Source organism: Anser cygnoides, chromosome 2 (assembly GCF_040182565.1).
Source record: "Anser cygnoides isolate HZ-2024a breed goose chromosome 2, Taihu_goose_T2T_genome, whole genome shotgun sequence".
Classification (NCBI taxonomy): Eukaryota; Metazoa; Chordata; class Aves; order Anseriformes; family Anatidae; genus Anser; species Anser cygnoides.
This window is the reverse complement of record NC_089874.1, coordinates 135,135,558-135,156,938: the sequence shown is the minus strand read 5'-3', so window position 1 is coordinate 135,156,938 and position 21,381 is coordinate 135,135,558. Positions and strand designations below refer to the sequence as shown.

General features: G+C 36.0%; 1 protein-coding gene across 13 annotated transcripts in view; it reads right to left on the bottom strand.

Moving 5' to 3' along the window:
- The window catches only part of RALYL (RALY RNA binding protein like), a 425,404-nt gene that overhangs the window by 107,004 nt on the left and 297,019 nt on the right, over positions 1–21,381 (bottom strand). The window contains exon 1 of one of the 13 annotated variants that reach the window (XM_048045853.2): positions 12,837–13,590. The exons of the other annotated variants lie outside the window; for them this stretch is intronic. Within the exon in view, the coding sequence (XP_047901810.1) occupies positions 12,837–12,873 (37 nt within the window). The 5' untranslated portion in view covers positions 12,874–13,590. Of the gene's footprint in view, positions 1–12,836; positions 13,591–21,381 lie in introns of those variants that run through there. 13 annotated transcript variants of the gene reach the window in all.

Below are 21,381 nucleotides of genomic sequence, written 5' to 3'. Positions count from 1 at the left end.
AGAAGAACGGATACATGCCTAAATGCAAGTTACTGGCCAGAACAACATATCTCTGTCAGTACAGAACGGACTGACCTGAGCTCCTTTTCCTCTTCTCTACCATTCTCTCTTCTTCCCTACACCTGACTTATTGTAAGATGTATAACAAGAAATGCAAATGAATGCACAAAAGATCAACCATCATTTGATTATGCAGAATATTTTTGAAGAAATAGTTACTTTGTTAAAGTAGTATAAGCAGAAACAGATTGTTACTAAGGGAGTAAAATAAAAGCACATCTGAGGTAAATGCCCTATATGGGAGGGGTCTGGCACAAAGCTTCCTCTGGCTCTGAAGTTGTTTTTTAACCAGCTTGTTCTGTCACTACCTTTGATAATTAAGGGTTGAGATTCAAGATCAGGGATCACAGACTTTGACAATGTTCTGTTTATATAGTCTGTAACTGTGAACCTCTATAGAGAACATTTTAACAAGTTTTATGCTGGTGTTACTTTTAACAAGTTAGTAAGGACGAAACAAGAATTTTTCAAATATCAAGAACTTTCATTTTTTGTTGGACAAATCCTTCAATGTATCACACTAACTCTGCCATGACAACACTGAGTGGAGAGAAAGATCACTACTATCAGAGTCTCCATCAAAAGACTATTAATTACTCCTTTAGAAATCTTCACCTTCGTATGATAGTGTCAAACCTTTTGAACTGCAATACAGACAAGACCCCTGTCAAAAACCCTTTTGTTTTCATCTTTTATTTTCTAAAGCACAAAGCTCCATGTCCATCTACTGTCACATGAAGTGTTAAATTGCATTAATGTCCTAATGTTTCTGAATAATTTATGTTTAGAAAGTTTATAGCATCAGTGCAATCAGTATGAGTGTATGCAGGATGGGTCACAGCTTCCCTTAAAAAAATCTTTTATTATAGGTTTTTTAATTTATTTTCATTTGCTTGAAGCACAGGCAGGTTTTGGTTAGTCAAAACAACAACAAGAAAATATCTTTTTCCTTTACTAATGTTTTAAACTGATTTGGCTAATGGCTTTTCAGAACTGAGAGAATGAAAATGTGTACACACATCTGCTGTTTTTCAATGCCCTTCTAGTAAAAGACATACAAAACTGACTTTCTTTTACCTCAGATGGAGTTAAAAATAATTTTTGAAGAATCACTTAATGGCCAAAAACCCATGCCTCTTTGAAAGCATAATTCTTTTGTACAATAAATTCTTAAGGCATAACTTACATACTACAACTTCCCAAGATGGAGAGGCCAAAAGCTTGCATTTAATATTATCATACTATTTCATTAATTCTTTTTTTGTGAAGAAACAAGTTGTCTGCCAACTGTTTAGACCCAATTTGGCTTCTGCTGATGTCCACAATAAGACAGTTACATGGCCCAAATTAAAGGATCCAGGTATGCTTTCAAGAAGAAGACCTAATTTTCTTCCTGCCTACATCCCAAGTCCATGCTGGGGAGGACTCGTCACTCATGCCACTTCTTGACTCTGCCTTCTACAGAGGAAAATCTGAGAATGGGGTTGGATGGGACCAACCTAGATGCTCACCTAACATAGGTGTTGGAGAGAAATGACTTTAGAGGTCAGTTTAAATGCTGGTTTAGTGTGTATGTGTATCTACGTATATGAATGGTAATACCTTTAAGATTGTTTACATGCAAGGTAGATCCTGGACTTTTTAAAAAGTAGCAGGTAGGAAAATTAGATTATTTGGGAGATTAAAACATTTTTTTGATGTTGCAACATGTAGATCTGTAATAATTCCAAAACATTAATACTTGTATATAACAATTGTAGCAGTTTACATTACATCTCAACAAAGCACTACAGGAAATATTGGTAAATCGGACATTTCAACAGAGACTTGAAACAGGTGGCTGAAGAAACAGAATAAACGAGCCTTGACTTGCAAGACATTCCCTTCAAGTGTGAGTTAAATCCCAAAGGAAGGTCTCCCAGGATATGTTATATGGCTGTTTTCTGTGAACACGGTGTGTAGGACAACATAATTGCTACTTTTCCTTAGCAATAAAGCTTTGATTCAACACTATTTCAATCAATGTGAATTTTGCCATTGATTTTAGTATTGCATGACCAAAACCTTAGATTCATATAAAAGCAATCAATGAAACAAAACAAAACAAAATGTCTGGAGGAGCACAAACAGCTGTTAAAAGCACTTGCTAGAACTGACATGAGGTGGCAAATTGTCACTGGATATTTGGAAAAATGTTCAAATGTCTTCCACTGTCTGATGTATGTTGTAAATTCTACAGTCAGCCATTGGCAGTGTATATTATTTACACATAACCTAACTATGCACAGAATATCTTTGATTCTAAACTACATTATGTAAGTCATAAATAAGTTATAATGGGAAATTATATATATCAACCACTTCCCTTTAATTTTAAATTCTCAACATACAGCACTTGTTCTTCATGTCCCCAGGTTATAAATTCCTGGCAGGAAGAATATTGTATAAGGGAAATTTAAAATTCTGCAAAAATTCTAAGCTTCCTGTTATGTTGATTATATGCATGATTTTTTTTTCCCATCTATTTGTGTTTCTGCTTATATAGCTGCAATTTCTTTTGAAAGTAAAAATTTTTGTAGACTGTTTAAATGCTTCAAATTGCCTGTTTGAGCTACCAGGATCTGTGGACAGTAGTTGATCATAGAGTAAAAAGCAAATAATTCTTTGGCAGATCTCTTTTGTTTGAATACAAACAGTATATTTTGTAGAAGTAACTTTTAATTTCAAATGTAAACATGTTCTCCAATATTAATAGCATCTTTGGCTAATCAGTTGTTTCAAAAATAGAATTATAGTAGCCATTCTGAGTTAAGGTAATAATGTACACATATATTCAGGGGAAGATAAAAAAAAAAAAGTAAATATACATGTAAATTTATTTTTATGAAGAAGAAGGAAGAAATCAGATTCTGTGGTGGCCATACAGCTATTTACAATTCATGCAGAATTCATGGGCAGGTCCAACCAATAGAATCTGCATTTCATGAGATGTGTTCCTTCCTCATTTTTTAAAAAGGCCCTGGTAAAAACATAAATCCAATATGTTATAAGAATAGAATATTAAAAAAAAAAAAAAAAAGTGTTTACTTTCAAAATCTAGCTAGGTTTCTTATCACAATGCTAATTTGAGAAAAAAAATATTTTTCAATTGATCACTGAAAGGATTATTCTTACATACAGGAGATACTTCATAAAAGCATAGATATTAATATTCATACCTCTATAGACTAGAAATAATTTATTCTCAGAGCATTTTTAGTCAAGTATAAGGAAAATATGTATAAATAGCAGGAAACTATTTCTATATTTGACAGAAATAAAAAAGAACCAAAGTAGATTCATTTTGAACATGAGAGTTTACAACAGCTTGTCTGTGATGATCAAGATTTACTACAAATTCACATTAAATATCTGCAACACATACAATGATTTCTGCAAACATGCAGACATTTTTTTAAGCGATATTTTATCAAAAGTACAAATCATTGCATGTTCATGATTACTCTCAAACTGTTACAGAAGGTACTAGGGGTCGTAAGCTATTCCCACATTGGACACCTTTACCTACTCACTAGTGAACCTGCTTTAATAGAAACTTACTTTTCTAGTTGCAACATCTGCATCAACTGATTATTGTCAAGTGCAACACAATATCTGTGATATATCACACGTTATTTATACATCCAAATATATGTTACTGGGGACTGTGACACTGAACAACGTCCTAGAAAGCTGATCAGTGAGTACTAACAAAAATGTAGAGACAATGACAAAAAGCTTGACAGATTTCCTGCTCTCATGAAAGGAATTTGTAGACAAACATATCTCAATACTTGAAAAGTATCTTAATTTTAAGAAATGTATAGTAAGGAAAAAAGTGCTACATCTAAATACATGCTGGCTTGAACCCATCTTTGTAATATTTGGTCCTGATCAAAAACATTAAATAGCGAATATAAAATGAAAGCCAGTGGGAAGGCCAATCAAATCAGTGGGTAGTGCTTCAAAAATGCAATTGTAACATAAGCTTTTTTCTTTTTTTTTTTTTTTCCCCCCTCAGGACAGGGATGGGATTTTATAAGCCACCAGTAGTAAATCCTTGACCTTTTCTTTGTATTTTAGTTTATCCACAGAGGGCAAGCAGGAAGGGTCTTCCCTCCAGCCCCCACAACTCTCACACAAAGTATTTTTTTTTTTTTATGATAGACTACTTTAAAAATGTTTTTAAAAAAAACCTTGCCTTAAAAAATGATAGCATATAAAATGGAAAAAGTCTTTTTCAGAATAATAACCAAGACTGCTGAGTGTTGAGAATCTCTGGCAGTAGGTTTCAGTTCTGTCCTGATACCACATATTGCCCTGCAGTAACAGAATAAAAATAAAGCAAAACCCAAAGTGTTGCAAATAGCGGTGCCAAATCTTCAGTAGGTCCTAAGGAAATAATATCTAAACACATGCAGTAAAACCAGGCTAGAAGGTCACACCTAGACCCAGCTTTATGACAGACCTGGAGGTGAACAAAAATCAGCAATACAATTGTCTGGAGACTATTAATAAGACAGATACCAGCAATTTAAAGAACAATGGGTGTTCTATTTAAAGCATTACAGTTGGATGATTTTCTAAGGTATTTTCTAACTCACCAGGATCAAAAGAAGTCACACAATATGTATTCATAAGTTATTTTTATTTTTTGAAAAGCTGCTCTAGGCAGACTTTATTTTGTGGGGAGTTTGAGAAAGAAATGAATGAATAGTCAGTAGAGATCACTGCAGCTTTCTGCAAAGGACAATAAGGAAGAGATACTTCCTCATTTTTGAGAAGGGGCAGAAAAGAAATCTATAACTGTAAGCTATAACATAAGCTAACATTACAGCCTATTTTTCAGAATGTTTAACACAGTAATAACTGGAAAAAAAATAAGTGGAACTGGGCAAAACAGAAATTTGAGGCCTAAATATTTGAACCCTTCAAAACTGAAAATGTGAAACTGAATGATCCATAGATAAAGTTTGAATCAAAATATTGATCATCTGTGCTCATAGTGTTCACTGTAATGCCCCTCTAATGCACCTGAGATCTGTATTCCTTCTGGGCTATGTGTGGAGGAAGGAGGGGGAATATTTCCAGAGGAACATCTAGAAATGTTGCTGGATTATGCCCTCAAAGAATATGAAAGAATTATGCTTCTACAATATAAAGATGTTACACTTTCTGTAGCAGTTAGGTCTTGGCTGACGCTTGACAACTTGTAGGCATCCCTTTAATGGTTTTATCAGATGTGGGGTAATGATTTGAGAGACTTGAAACTTGTTTTTAAAAACTTTATATATATATATATATATATATACACATATATATTCTTATGAAGTTGTTAATATTAACATTGTGTTTGGTCTTACTGCTGGTTACAGCTGGAAGTTGTAGTGGGTTTACGTGGCAAGGTTTTGGTAGCAGGGGGCCATAGCGGTGGCTTCTGTGAGAAGGATCTAGAAGCTGCCCCATGTTTGGTAAGGGCCCCACTGCTGACCAGAGCTGAGCCAATAAGTGATGTTGTTTTGCGCCTCTGTGAGAGCATATTTAAAACGGGAAAAAAAACGCTGCCCCACACAGCAGCTGGGAGAGTGAGAGGAGTGAGGAACAGCCTTGCAGGCACCAAGGTCAGTGAAGAAGGAGGGGGAGAGGTGCTCCAGGCGCCAGAGCAGAAGTCCCCTGCGGCCTGTGGTGAGGACCATGGTGAAGCAGGCTGTCCCCCTGCAGCCCATGGAGTACCACGGTGGAGCAGGGTTCCACGCTGTAGCCTGTGGAGGAGACCACGGTGGAGCAGGTGGACCTGCACCGACGGAGACTGCAGCCTGTGGAAGACCCCTGCCGGAGCAGATTTCGGGCCGGACCTGTAGCCCATGGAGAGGAGACCACACAGGAGCAGGTGACCTGGCAGGAGCCCATGGGGGATCCAGGTTGGAGCAGTTTGCTCCTGATGGATGGACCCTGCGGTACGGACCCATATCTGGAGCAGTTCTTGAAGAGCTGCTGCCTGTGGGCAGCCCACTCCGGATCAGTTGAGCAAGGACTGCATCCCGTGGGAGGGACCCCACAGCACAGGGGCCGAGAGTGACCGAGAAGGAGCAGTGGAGAAGAAGCTCTATAGACCAACCATAACCCCCGTTCCCCTGTTCTCCTGCGCCACTCAGGGGGAGGAGATGGAAGAGGGTGGATGGGGGGAAGGTGCTTTTGGTTTCTTTCCTTTGTTTCTCGCTTCTCTAGCTTGTTAGTAGTAAGTAATAAATCTTACTATCTCCCTATGCTGAGTCTGTTTTGCCCGTCACGATAATTACTGTGTGATCTCCCTGTCCTTATCTCAACCCTTGAGCCTTTTTCATCATATTTTCTCCCCGTTCCTCTCTGAGGAGGGGGAGTGAGAGAGCAGCTGTGGTGGAGCTCGGCCACCCACCCAAGTAAAACCACCACAGAAGTATATCACTATAACATTTAGTAGAAGTTCCGTGTTTTATTTATTTTTTTATTATTTTGGTTTTTTTCCTTTTTTTTTTTTTAATTTTGTATATTTAATTTTGCAATAAAAACTCACAATGATGGCTTAAGAAGAGACTGCATATATCAGAAAAATCAGAAAAAATTTCAGTCTGTCAACATTTCTGATTATGGAAAGAGGCAGAGTTACAAGCTGTTTCTGAAATTAAGAACTGCTCTGGAGGTAGAATAGAGGTGTTCTTTACTGCTCTGTTCCTAAAGAGAAAGTACATGAAAGGGAATAGAAGAAAATCAGGTCAGCTATAAAAACACAAATATGCTTACAAATCAGGACTTGCACTGCCTACATATGCAATGATACAAGCCCTTACAAGACCTTTTTTTTTTTAAAAAAAAAAAAAAAGTTTGCATTTTTTCTGAAAGTAAGCAGCAATGGATTTTGCCTTAAGAGAGCAGACTCTCTATATGGTCTGAATCCCAGAGGGATTTTTCTTCTTTTACTGAGCAGACAGGTAGACATCTCTTCTACAGCAGAGTACAGGAATTCTAATAGAGTATCATGTAGTGAGGAAGTCTGGAGTGCCTTTAAGATTTCCATACTTTTAGAGGCTTTAGAGATTTTATGACTATATAATAATACTCTTTATGACTTGCACAATAGCATGTACTATAATGTTTGAATAGATATTTTTTTGTCATCAGGTCCATAGTATGTGATGAATAGAGATTTTAAAAATAGATGAGTAATCTGGATTCAAAATCCAAGTGATGGAGGGAAGAAATTGCATGTACTTGTCTCCATGACTGATTACTCTCGGAGAATGTATATCTTAGCTTGTAGTCATCTTTAGTCTAACTTTAGACTAAAGATGACTACTGTTCACTGGACTTCTGTTTGCTCAATTTAAAAGCCAGAATTGTCTTCCTACATAGATCGCTTTAGACTATGATTACCTATAATCTGTTGGTTGTTAATAGATTTTACTTACAATTTTTACTGGAATACTTCAGTCCTAGAACATGTAAGTTTTGTTTCCTTGTAGGAGAATAACCAGCACACATAGTGGTGTTTCACTAATGATAAATTATGCCGCTGATGAACACAGTAACGTTTTCTCCCAGTCTGAGTAAAGCTGGGGACTATAATACTACTGTGTGTGCAAACAAGTATTACATTTATATTTCTGATACCTTCTTAGTTTTCAGTGACCTTTCAAATATGTTGTCAATGATGCAGTACATTCATTTGCTAATTCCCCTAATACTCTTCAAATCACATAATCCAAATTATATGATTTGCATATGTTCATCTTTTTTAATAATGCCATTTTTATCGTCATTAACAATAGCTGATGTATTTTTATGAGGTCTGTTTAATTTTCCAATGATTTTTTTTTTGAAGCTTAGTTATTGTCCATTATTCTACTGTTTTATTTATGCAAAGTAAGGAACCCATCCTAACATTATTACCATAACCTTTTTAACAAAGACTAAGCTACTATTAAGGGCTTTTTTGTTGCCCTAGATTTTTTCTCCATAAAGCTGCGATGATTTGTTGGATTTCTTTGTTACAATCTCCAGCTGCATTTCAGGTGAGCTGTCTTTGACTCTCAAACAGTTTTTTAGAAGTCACTTCTGAATATGTCCTGACACTGTTTATTCCTCGTCTTCTTACATTCAAGACAGATTGCAAATAAATTCTTGATTCCCTAAGTTTTCCTCCCCATTTTTAGTACTTCTTCACAGCATTGACTCCACAGGGACAAAACCTCTATTTTTCTTGCTGAGGCAGACTCCAACAGAGCAGAAGGGAGCATCAAGTATAGCACACAGAATTTGGTCAGGTTATTAATCTCAAAAATATCTCAAAAGATGTTTTTTGAAACAAATACCTTTCAATGCTTTTGAGTAACTTACACAATCCAGAAGCAGACAAGCAATTAGACGTCTACAGCAGACATGAAAATGTGTCAAAGAAAAAATTTCAGCTTTTTTATCCTACATGCTTTACTGAGGGACATAAGTTTTAAATTTTACTATTAGTGACATTGGGAAATGTATAATTTCAAATAAGCCAACATTCTCAGGTCACAATGAATTCCCTTCAAAGTTATGAAAAGTGTGCTTCTATCCCTGAAGCCCCTAAGTTGTTGAGTAGAAATTATATATATATTTTTTCTATAAAGATGTTATCCATGTGATGTGAATATTCAATGACATTTGTACTCCTGCAGGTCATGAGTGTCTTCTTACTCACCTTATTAATGATACTCTTAATTGTGCTGAACTCTACTTCCTCAAAAGGTATGAAGTAATAGGAACATCCTGGGGCTATTCTAGGATAGCTTTATGTGAAAAAAGCTGTCTCTATACCATGCTGAAGAGATATTCCCTTGTTGTCTGGGTCTCTGATGTTTTAGGGAAAAAGGCAGTTTTCTTACATGTTTCTGGGTCAGTAACTATACTTGTTTTCCCCAATGAGAGTTGGTTTTCCAGTCACTAACTCCTAAAACACACTTTATTAAAGGCTGCTATTTTCTTTGAGCAGCAGCATTCTCAGTACTGGGGAGTCTTTGTTGCCCTAATAGACAAGAAGGAGATGGAAGTTATCATGGGCTGATCTAACTTTGATTTAACAAGGTTCAACAGATACCAAATCTATTTATATGGTTAAAAGTAATTATGCTATCTGCAAAGGTGGACAAAGAAGATGAGAGCAGCAAATCTGTGATGAAAAGATTACAAGTAGTACCTTATTGATAAAAGAAATTATAGAAGGCAATGCAATAGACCAAAAACAGCTGATAGGAAAAAATATTATTTCTGTCTGGAATTTCACAGAATTCCTCAACATTTGTTATTGGCATACAAGAAGTTCTTTCTCCAACGAGACATGGATACCTGAAAAAAACCACATCAAGTTATCCCTGTGGGCAGCACACCTCTAAATACTGCACTGGGTTAAGCCAAATATATTATGACCTTCTGCAACAGTCATACGCATTCTACATTGCAGCATCTACATGCACAATTTTGGAAAATAATTTATGCCTCCCCCCAGGCATTATCTAAGCATCTCCTCCTGGGTGCTGCTACAAACCCTTAAAACACCATCTTGGCCATTACTGTCTTCCTCCTCTTGATTTTTTTTTGTCTTTTTTTTTTTTGAGTCAAATTTATAGTGTTAATTTGAAACATCATTAATTATCATCTTTTTATGCTGTTTATACACAATCCTTCAGAATGCGATCCCAATTTAAGGTGTGAAGCTTTACACTAACAATGAATAAACTTCAGTTTATAGAGAAGTCCATTTTTTTCCAGTGAAAAATGGATTTGGAGTATGTGAATGTCCTTGGAGAAGTCCCACATGTGCACTGCAGCCTACCACAAGCTTTATCCTGGCCTCAGCTCCTCAGTAGCTGGTGCCCCAAAACAGGTCAGTCTGACTCAGAACTTTGATTTCAGAAAAGCTTTAGCAGGTGTGTTTAACATTTTTTTTTTCAGTGTTTAAAGAGACCGTATTTTTACAATGGTTTCCTCTCATTCAGTCATTATGTCTGTGTAATGAAATGAGAATCCCACCTATCAGCTATCTGATAACCTTCTGAATTATGAATAAAGCATGCTAGAAATCTGGGTGTCCAGACACGTGTATGTATGGGGACTCACTATGTGTGCTTGTATGTAGGTACACACAAACACTCATACAGAAATAGCCTTATTTGAATTTTATTATTTAGTGATGTAGAAGTTTCACAGTTTACTGTGATCTTTATTTTTAGTTCTCATCAGTTACAACCATGTGTGGAATAAATAAAATATATGAACTACTTAATGTGGGTACTACTTTGGCTAGAATTAAAACCAAAAGGTACAGTGCAAGCAAATCTGTTTTCAAATTTAGAAGTGTTATATATAGTGCTGCAGCAGAAATAAATATATAGGGAACTTTTATCCCATTCATATAGACACACGAGTAAATAGTTTTTGTTGTTGTTGGTTTTTTTTTTTTTTTTTTTTCATCTCTTTCTCCAGGAAAAATTTTGCTGTGACAGAAAATGGAAATAGGGATTCCTCATATTTGATGTTACAAAAGGTCATACATAATGTCTCTATTTTTTCTAACTTTCTTCCTCATCTGATGTATTTTCAAATTCTTTGAAGTACAAAATGCCTTTACACCCTTCTTCAAACATTAAAGAAAAAAATATTTTGGAAGGCAATGCCTATACTGTTCAGCATGTACCAAACCCAGAAGCAGCACTTCAATGAATAAAAAAGCTCACAAAGCTCATTTTTATTTTATGCCAGATGTTCAAGAGTTTTATTGAGACGCAGTGAGGAGATAAAAAAATGCAGTTTACCCTATGCATAGTGGAAATTATATACTAAATACCTTTCATTATTGTTTATTAAGGGCCACCAAAAATGGATGCAAATGTGGAATACACCATGAGTTAAGTGGACAGAAAATGTAGTACTAGCCTACTGTTCAACACAGCTACCATTATGCCTGGTATTTCAGAGTAACTGCTTAGATGAAATCTGTCCTTCAAAAGGCCTTTGAATCATATGAATAGGAGCAATATCAAAATTACCCAAATTGATTTGTTTGTTTGTTAAGATTTTTATAGTTGATAATTAACTAAGAGGTACTAATGAAACATTCATGTGTACAGTACTGGTATCTAATATTACAGAGACAGTTTTATTGAGATATTTTATTGATCCTAAAATTAAAGACAGTTTAAAACAAACAAAAAAAACAATGCAAGAGCCACAACCATAGTTGCAAACTTGATTCTGTTTATGTTTCTTTCTTATTTTTTCCCCTTGGCAAATCACAGATTCTCCTTGGGGTCAGCAGGAGTGGAAAGGAAAGGGGAAGAAGGCAGGTTCTCTTCATAAAAACATTCTCAAAAGCATCTTGTGCAAAGTTTTCATGAATGACTATATCCCTACAACAAATAAAAAATGTAACTTAGTTACTTAGTTACAAATTTCATTATTGTACACCACAACCAGGCTCGCATAGGAGAAAAGGCAAGAAGGCAGCCGGCAATATAAAGACGTCCTGGTTTACATAATAACACTGATAGTAATTACTATGTTAAAGTGAATTTGATTATCTATAATCTGACTGTATATAAATAATTGTCTTTCACTGCTGCCATGGGAACAAACTTTATGATAATTCTTTTTATTTTAATGTGAAGCAGATTGATTTCTGTTGCAGAAATTTTAGCAGGGATCTGCTGTGCAAACTTTCTACATGCAGCACATCCATTTGTTCTGGGAAAGAAGGACTGAAAGAGAGCTGTACAGATTAAGTTCTAAGGACCAGACACCGAGGTCAGTGATAAAGCTTTATAAATCCCTTCTACTCTGAACAGCAGCACTGCCCCTGTCCAAATAAAGTCCAAACTTATCTTCTTTTGTATTGATATTCCTTCCCCTCCTGCTCTCTCCCTTAAACCACACAGTCCCTACATGTCATTTTTCTTAGTGGAATATCTTTTTTTCTCATCCACAGACATGTTCTCCATTTATAACTTGGCCACTTGCTAGATTTCCTTACAGTAACTCATACTTCATGAGCTGACCCGCAAGAGTCACCCTGCCATAATGTTCTGGAGGAGACATTATTGTTACTAAAATTCCCCCAGCTGATGCCATAGCAATTTAAAGAGTCAAACAGGTGCTTGCCTGGAAATTCATGCATTTAGATGACAGTGTATTTTCAGGGTTGGAGCATCATAAACACACAACAGAGACATGCATGCCACCCTCCCCGGTTTCTATTTCTGGGATTTAAGCAAAGCTAGTCAATTCCTCTGAAAGTTGTGGTGAAGGAAAATCAATTACCCTTAAAGTTCTGTTAATGCTAGCTCCCTACATCACACAAAGAAGCCCATCAAGTGGAAGTGTGCCAACCCTATCAAGGCAAAGGATATAACTAGCCAGTCTTTATCCCTAATAAAGCACATTGGTCTGAAATAAACTTATATTTGATCTCTGTTTCTTTATTGATATTAAAAAGCATTCACTTCTGTGGGTTTCCATAGTAACAAGTGAGATTTTTTTTTTGGTTTGTTTTAAAGCTCTTTCATGCACTTAAGATACAGAGACAGTGCGATAATTGGCAGGGAATACTGTTCCTGCTTTTCTGGTGTTATTTAACCACAGCAGGGTAAAGCAAGGCATGGCTTTCAATGAAACTGGAGATTTATTCCCCCTCCTATCTACAAGCATTTTAAAAAAGTTTACAATTTACTTACATCTTTGGTTTCTGCGTTTGCTCTTGTACATAGTCATTCTGAAGAAATTCCACTTTCTAAGAAGTAATTGCCTTGAGCACAGACAAAAGAGAAGAGATCGTGCTTCTGCTTTGCAGTGAGACAGTTGCTCACTGACAGAAGGTAACCAGCAATCTCTGAGAAAGGCAGGGTAATACCATTCTCCTAAAATCCAGGGGAGATGCTACTGGCTCTAACTATTTTCTCTGCTACAAAGCTCAGAGAACAAACATACTTATTTTCATATTTTTATCCAATGTGCTTGATAGCAGCTCATAAAATCCAGAGAAGAAAGAATTATATAATCAAAGTGGGGTGATATGCTGTTCAATAGTCTGATACCAAGATTCCTCAAAAGAGCTCTGATACACATCAAAATTGCATAAATGACCTCTTAAACTAATAAAAAGTAACTTTTTATATAAAAGTCTTAGAATTATGCACATGAGGACATTAAAATATTCTGAGCTAAATCTTCAACCAAAATTACTATTGGAAAGAAAATCAACATGTTAATCAATGAAATCCTGACTTCTGGCCTGCGCTCATGACTAGATTGCTCAGGGAATAACAGATGACATACCTTGTTTTTCCTTTTCCTTTTCCTTTTCCTTTTCCTTTTCCTTTTCCTTTTCCTTTTCCTTTTCCTTTTCCTTTTCCTTTTCCTTTTCCTTTTCCTTTTCCTTTTCCTTTTCCTTTTCCTTTTCCTTTTCCTTTTCCTTTTCCTTTTCCTTTTCCTTTTCTTTTCTTTTCCTTTTCCTTTTCCTTTTCCTTTTCCTTTTCCTTTTCCTTTTCCTTTTCCTTTTCCTTTTTTTTTCTTTTCCTTTTTCTTCTTTTTCTTTTCCTTTTTCTTCTTTTTCTTTTTCTTTTTCTTTTTCTTTTTCTTTTTCTTTTTCTTTTTCTTTTTCTTTTTCTTTTTCTTTTTCTTTTTCTTTTTCTTTTTCTTTTTCTTTTTCTTTTTCTTTTTCTTTTTCTTTTTCTTTTTCTTTTCTTTTTCTTTTTCTTTTTCTTTTTCTTTTTCTTTTTCTTTTTCTTTTTCTTTTTCTTTTTCTTTTACTTTTTCTTTTTCTTTTTCTTTTTCTTTTTCTTTTACTTTTTTTCTTTTTTCTTTTTTTCTTTTTCTTTTTCTTTTTCTTTTTTTTTTCTTTTTTTTTCTTTCCTTTTCCTTTTCCTTTTTTTTTTTTTCCCATGCCTATGTTTATTTCTGCATTATCTTTCAATTTTTTATATCTGGGGAAGCTTATTTAATAATACGCTGCTGGTTGCTCATTTTTATAACTACTGCTTGCTGTAGTCTGTTGAATTATAAGAAAGAAAAAAAGTAGCAGCAATGTATGATTATATGATCTTCCACATACATGTATGTCAACATTTCAGTGAATTCAGACATCTCCCTAAGGGGAGCAGAGGAAAGGGGGAGAAATTCTTGCCTGGGTAAAGAGATGACAGTAATGATGACATCCAAGAAAGAAGATGCCAATGGCATCTCTGGAGCTGGAAAGAGGAGGAATTCCAGTTCATTCTGCAGTAAATCTGCCCTCAATAAAATTGTGTGAAAGTGTTTGTTATTTGGGCCTTTCATGTTTTGAGACCTTGAACCCAGATATCACAAATACAGAAATGTCCCAGGATTAAAGATAGAGGGTGCTGTAATGAAAAAAATAATGATAGTGACTGACATGTCTTGAAACAGCCATTCTGTGATTCTGTGAAAACTAGCAATAACAGTCTTACTGATATTTGAAATGCATAGATTGACAACAGCTCTCTAAACTACTCGAAGAAACCTAAAACTAATATTTTTGGCTTAGATAATAAATAAATAAATAAATAAATAAATAAATAAATAAATAAATGTGGTGTCTATGGGTCATTTGTGTTCCAGAAAGCAAAAAGCAGTCATTTTCAAAGACAGTTTACAGTTTGAAGCATCCATTGTCTAAAAACATTGACCTGCAGTTATTTTCTTAAACAACAAAAACTCCCTACCCTAAAATTAAACTCTACCCATCTTTTTTTTCCTCTCAGATTTTTGTATGTATCTGCAGTATGTATCCACATTTAGCTTTGTACAGTATCATTTCTTTTTCTTTTCAGCTGTTCGGTATTTCACATAGCCTCACATTGGCACACGTCTAGCTACAGAAGTGAAATCTTTATATTGGCTCTATTCATCTACTTTTCCACCCTCTGTCAAAACCTGACCACATATCTTTTCATTTGCCTTGGGTTTGTATCAGCATAGCTGAGGATAAAGTGTAGCCTAAAGAAAGCAAAAGCAATGGATGGATTTAGATTTATTTAGTATTTCAATTACAATCATCTCAAAATGCCACAGTTGAAGCAACACCATCTCTCCTGTGGAGGTCAGCAAAAAGGTGGGAAATTGCAAAGCACATCAAACTGAAGGAAAAAAAATATGTTTAAAAATGGCCAAAAATATCCGCAGACAAAATGTACCAAATAGAAAGACTCTGCATGCCATACACTTAAATGACATTGACCAATTTATCGAATCTATTGAATCTATCAATCTATCAAAGTCAGTATTTCTGCCGTAATCTATATGTGCTGAAGATAACTCCCCATTTTTCTGCTTTATTTTTTCCTCTGAGTTAATTTCCAGCTGAATCAGGTCTGTGATCTGACTCAGACCACAGAGACCTATGGTCTCCTTTTAGATTTGCTGCTTCATGTGGCCATCGTTGTTCCCTTTCTTTACTCTTCCCTACTTCTATATGAAGGCTCTCATCTTTATTATTCAGTTCAAATTTTCCATCTTTCATTGTTTTGGTAAGATGTCTTCAATCTTTTTCCTCAGCCTGCATTACAATTAGGCTATAGAACTCAGTCCTTTTCCTTATCATTAATAGCTATTTTTTTTTCTTTTTTAACTGTGCTTAGCCTAGTTGCATTTTACTAGTTCTCCATATTACATTTTACATAACATATGCAACAACACTTATGACTTTCCATTGTTCTTTTGTGCAGTATTCTATTACAACCATGTACTTGTATGCATATATCTTGGCAATGGCATGATAAAAAAAAAGAATAATAATAGACTGAATGGAAATTTCATGAGATAAGAATTATATATATATATATTTAAATCAACAATGCCTGAAAACAGCCTTTATTGGTTTTACTTTGTGCTAATTACAACTCTGATTAATTTTTCAGTACAGTTAAATGTGTTTGCTAATAATAATGTAAATGCACTGTGTTTGGTGAATCACTCTAGATCTGTTCATTAAAAAAAAAAATAGAGTTAAAGAGTACTTGAATGTGCTGGCCAGCTTTGAGTGGACACAACAGCCTCCTGCTTGTCTATGCTACTGTTCTCTATTAGAAGAGCTTAAAATTCAGTTTCATACTATTATGTCTTTAGCTAAGTCTGAACTTTGCATATGGTTAGTTAACTGCAGCAAGCTTCGCGAGGTAGGAAGAAAATTAAAATAATTTTAAAACTATCTGTTGGAATTTCTGCAATGAATTTTTTCAGTTCATTGTTGCTGTTGGTAAAAGAATTAATAATGTTCACATCTGCACATCCCACATCACCTTTCATCTTTCTCTCCCTACTACCTACATGTCCCAATAAGGAGTTTTTCTTTGAATACTGAAATATATTTCTCAAGCTGTTCCAGAAGCAGAAGAAAAGAAAAAATCAGATATTATACAAATATAGCTGCTGACTTGAATGTCACATATTACTCATCAATAAACTCTTAGTCTGGGCTGTATCCTCACTTTTATTTTTAATGAGAAGATCTTAGACAAGAAAGGAAGGTGGGGGAGGCTTAAAGTATGTTCTGTCTCTCAGAGTTTAATTCTATGCACCCAAAGACTGTCCTTATCTAATGGCCTTCTAAGGCTTCCAGTATGGTTATTTTTATGATGTCGACTAAGAAAAAAAACACATATAAGAATGCAAATGATTTTTTCTTGAAATAAATTATATACATAGGTGTCAACATTTAACCTTTCCCAAGTAACAAGCACTACTTGATGCAATTATTGATACATTAAAATCATGCATTTGACATGTGTAGCTTTTGCTGGTGAAAGTTAGGTCTATTATCTGACAGTAACATTTCTTGATGTGGTGTTTATATTATACAAAAATTCTCTTTAACAAGATATGCTATTTAGCTATTAATACAAGTTTATGACAACATATTCCCTATATGATATAATATGGACAAAGCTTGAAATAGTGGCTAAATCATACTCCTAACTAAAATTGCTGCAATATTGAACTGGCTATGGCAAACAGAATAAGAAGAAAGTTTATATATCACAAATGTACAACGATTAGTAAGAATCCAGGAGTTTCATAAATGCTGTTCAAAAGAGAACAAAGTTGGCTTGCATTCCTGGAGCAATCCAGAAATGGGGAAGAATGAAGACTGATGAGCATGTCAAAGCAGTTTTTTTTTTTTTTTTAAATTGCTTGTAGACTAAGGACCTATGGAAAAACCAACAGCTTTCTACGGCACTCAGCAAAATCCAAGGCCATCTTACATGGCTCTAGGCAAATATTTAGGCAGCTGAAGCCAGTTCAAAATGTTTATATCCCGCCCTCTCTCTGATAACTGTCATTATTCTCTGTCTTTTTGTTCTTAGGGTTGTTGTTTCCAAGGAAAACCAGCCTGAACTCTCAAGTCTTGACCCCACACAAGATCTGTATGTATGGAGACATACATACTGCTGCAGAGATCTACTGAAATCCAGGTGGAAGAGAGGAAGAAATCTTGCTTTGCAAATCCTCTTGCAGGCCTGTGATTGATTGCAGCAGGACTTACAGGAAAAGAAAGAATGATAAGACATATGACTGAGAATTTTTAAATATCCTTATCCTCAAGAGGCCACTATTTGTTACTACACAATCCAGAGCTGATTGTGTGGGTAAAAAGATTGTGTGGATAAAAGAGGGAAACAATGTAGCATAATGCTTTCAAATCAGCGGTACTTCCTTTTACTAATGCCATAAAGACAGTCTGTTTTTACACCCTTCCTTTACTTCACCCAGATTTTACTCTGCCTAAGTGTTCATATCCAGAAGAATACACAGTTTGCAAGATTTCATGAAAATTTCAAGTATTCATCAAAAGCTGCATTAGAATGAAATTCGTTACATTCACGGTATTTCCATCATCTGCTAATTTAGAAAAGACATCAGAAGAAATGAGTTTTTGCTAGAGCTGTTTGATTTTTATAAAACAATTTGGCTGTTTCTTGTCTCTATTATCTTTTACATTTCTGCTGACCTGTTTTACTTTACTTTAGCACTATCAGACAGTAATGACACTTCACCACAAAAGATTCTTTTTTAGATAGCAGGGGAAAGCCCCCAAGGTACTGGTCCTACTTTCACCATAGGCAATTTTCTCCTTTTCAATGAAGCATATTCACTGGAATATCATTTGTCTCATTGTTATACTACCATTTATCTTTAATCTTTAAGGAATTCACTGTCAAGCCTCCCTCATTAGACTGAGATGTTTTATCAGATGTTGCTATTACCATTTAGAAATCTGTTCACAAAGGTATGAAACAAAGTCTGCCACCTTCATGCTCAGGTAGAAGCCCATTCTGGCTCTTTCTCCCACCCCTTGCCCTGCTCACAGCATGTTCTGATTGTTCCAAGGGCATTAAACTTCATTTGGTTATTTTTTTCTGATTAACAGTTTTCAAAGTTTACAGTGTCATTTCTTGAAAATGTAAGGTCAGAACTGGCATCTACATGTCTGAAAGTGAATTCTTTATCTGTTAGTAAGGACAGAAATTTCAAAGAATCCCAAAAGATTAGGGGAAGAAAAAAAATGAAAACAACAACAACAAAAAAACAACCAAGTGGAGGAACTTCATATCAGGCCTTAAGTGCATTAAAGGTTGGCAAAAGAAAAAATAAAAATAAAAAAATAAAAAATAAAAAATGAAAAGAGGATGAATTAGTGAATAAGCAGAACAGTCATGGCATAAACAACAGCAATGTAGATTTAAATTAGTCATTTAGAAACTAACTTTGTTATCGGTAAGGGCAGCTATATTTTACCTAAGAATTGTGAAAAACAGTGGAGGATTTTAGAACAGGTTAGCTATCTCAGAGGAGCCTACACAGAGGATAGATCAAATGATATCTTATATCTTCCAGCCTTACTTGTAATCCCACATGTGAGATAAAATAGTAATCATCATCTGGTGCTGCATCCACAAGTCCAGCACTAGACATGGTTTGGTCTGCTAGCTTTTGAGCCTACCTAATATTAATGGAGCATTTTGGATGGGGGAAACTGGCATGACATGGGGGGAACGTACACCAAACTATGTGAAGAATCTAATGCTTATTACTCACTACAGGGAAATCCAGGAAGACCAGCCTCTACTAGCGACACTGGATGGGCTTCTCCAGATGGGAATGGGTGAGTCCACGTGTGATTAAACCCTGATCTGAATATTCTCTTCACTGACTGTTGAGAAGCTAGAGAAACTGGTCTAGTATCTTGGGCATCTATGGATACACATTACAAATACTCTTTGGACCTTTAATAATTGCATATGTTCTCAATTGCATTTGGGTAACTTCCACAAGACTCAGAGGAGCTACAGTAGATGTAACACTGGAAGCCTGTACTTTCCTCTTTGCAATTCAGAATGATGGTTTTTGACAAAGAGCAGCTCCACAGCTTTCTCCACAGTCCCAGAGATTGACAGAAGCTCTAGAGGGGTTTGGTACCCTCCAAGCTTTAGCTCCCTCCACGTTATTCATGCTGTCTTATATAATTCTTGAGTGAAACTTGACCACTTGTATTCTGTTCTAAGTTCCAAAAACGAATAATGCAGTTATGAATGCTTGATAGTTCTTCAGTTTTTTCAAAAAAAGTGCTGTGCACAGTAAGCACAGGTCCCTTTAGACTGGTAATGATAACATAAAGCTTTCTGTTCCTCGATCTGAGGAACATTTAGCTATTATTTTAAACTAGGCATAAAAAGCAATTCCTCATTGAAATATCTGAAGAAAAAAAAAAAAAAACAACCTGTCAAACCTCAGGCTCTTAGATATTTTGTATGATAGTTTCTACAATGGAAAAACACATCTTCTCTTCTGCTTTTGCGAGTGGGAAAATTGTGGAAAATGTCAAATGAATTTCATTCTGACTATTTCCTTTGCTTCTGACACGGTAAGATTCAAGTTTGCTTCTCCTCATCATAGATCAGTTGCTTCTCTAATCCATCTCAGTTCTTGACAACTTTGTTCTCGGCTAGTTCTTGTTCTTGAGTAATTTTAATGTGTTTGTTTATTTATTTTTTTCAAATCAAGGCTTCTTTTCATCTCATCTTTAATTCATTTTTAACCAGGTTATATCTAGCCCTGACAGGTTTTTTGTTCTGCTACAAGCTTTGGCTGCTAGTTTGGATGGGACTTTTCATTATCTTTTATTTCATCTTGATAAGGTTGTTACCATCTGGTAACAATACTTAGTTACTTTCGCAGTATTCCTAAACACCTGTTTAACAGTTGACACAGTCTTAAGACATAACCTGCTTTAAAATTCTCAGATTATGGTACTAAAACACTTCCCTCCACTAAAAGGAGGTAGAAGGTGTGTCCCTCATTAGTTTACAAATATAAACCAAGATTCCATCCCAAAACATTTTTCTTCAGAATTCACATTAAATTCAAGGTATGAAAATGTTGTATAGAGAGGTGATCTGTATTCTTCTGATCATTAAACTATTCTTAGTAATTCCACTTTGGAGCCACATTAGTAGAAAATCTATACATAAGCTTCCCGTTTACTGTAATCCTTCCAATGATCATAATGTTTAATGTTTTGCACAACATGCTGTAGCAGTTTTACTCAGGTGGGCAGCTAAGCTCCACCACAACCGATCTCTCACTCCCCCTCCTCAACAGGAAAGGGAGAGAAAATATGATGAGAAGGGCTCAAGGGTTGAGATAAGGACAGGGAGATCACTTATCAATTATCTTCATGGGCAAAACAGACTCAGTGTAGGGAAATCAGAGAAATTTATTGCCTATTACTAACAAGCTAGAGCAGTGAGAAACTAAAAAACAAAACAACAAAACAAAACAAAACAAAACAAAAAACCACCCTAAAACCACCTTTCCCCCATACACCCTCTTCCACCTCCTCCCTGAGCAGTGCAGGGGAATGGGAAATGGGGGCTGTGGTCAGTCCCCAACACTTAATCTCCGCTGCTCCTTCACGGTCTCCCTGCCCCTGCGCCTCCTTCACGGTCTCTCTGCCCAAGCGCCACGTCGGGTCCCTCCCACGGGATGCCGTCCTTCCCGAACTGAGCCTGCGGGGGCTGCCCACAGGGAGCAGCTCTTCAAGAACTGCTTCCACAAGGCTCTGTACCATGGCATCCATCCCCCAGGAGCAAACTGCTTCAGCACAGGTCCCCCACGGGCGGCAGCTCCCCCCAGGCCCCCTGCTCCTGCGTGGGCTCCTCTCCACGGGCTGCAGCTCCGGCCCGGGGCCTGCTCCTGCGGGGG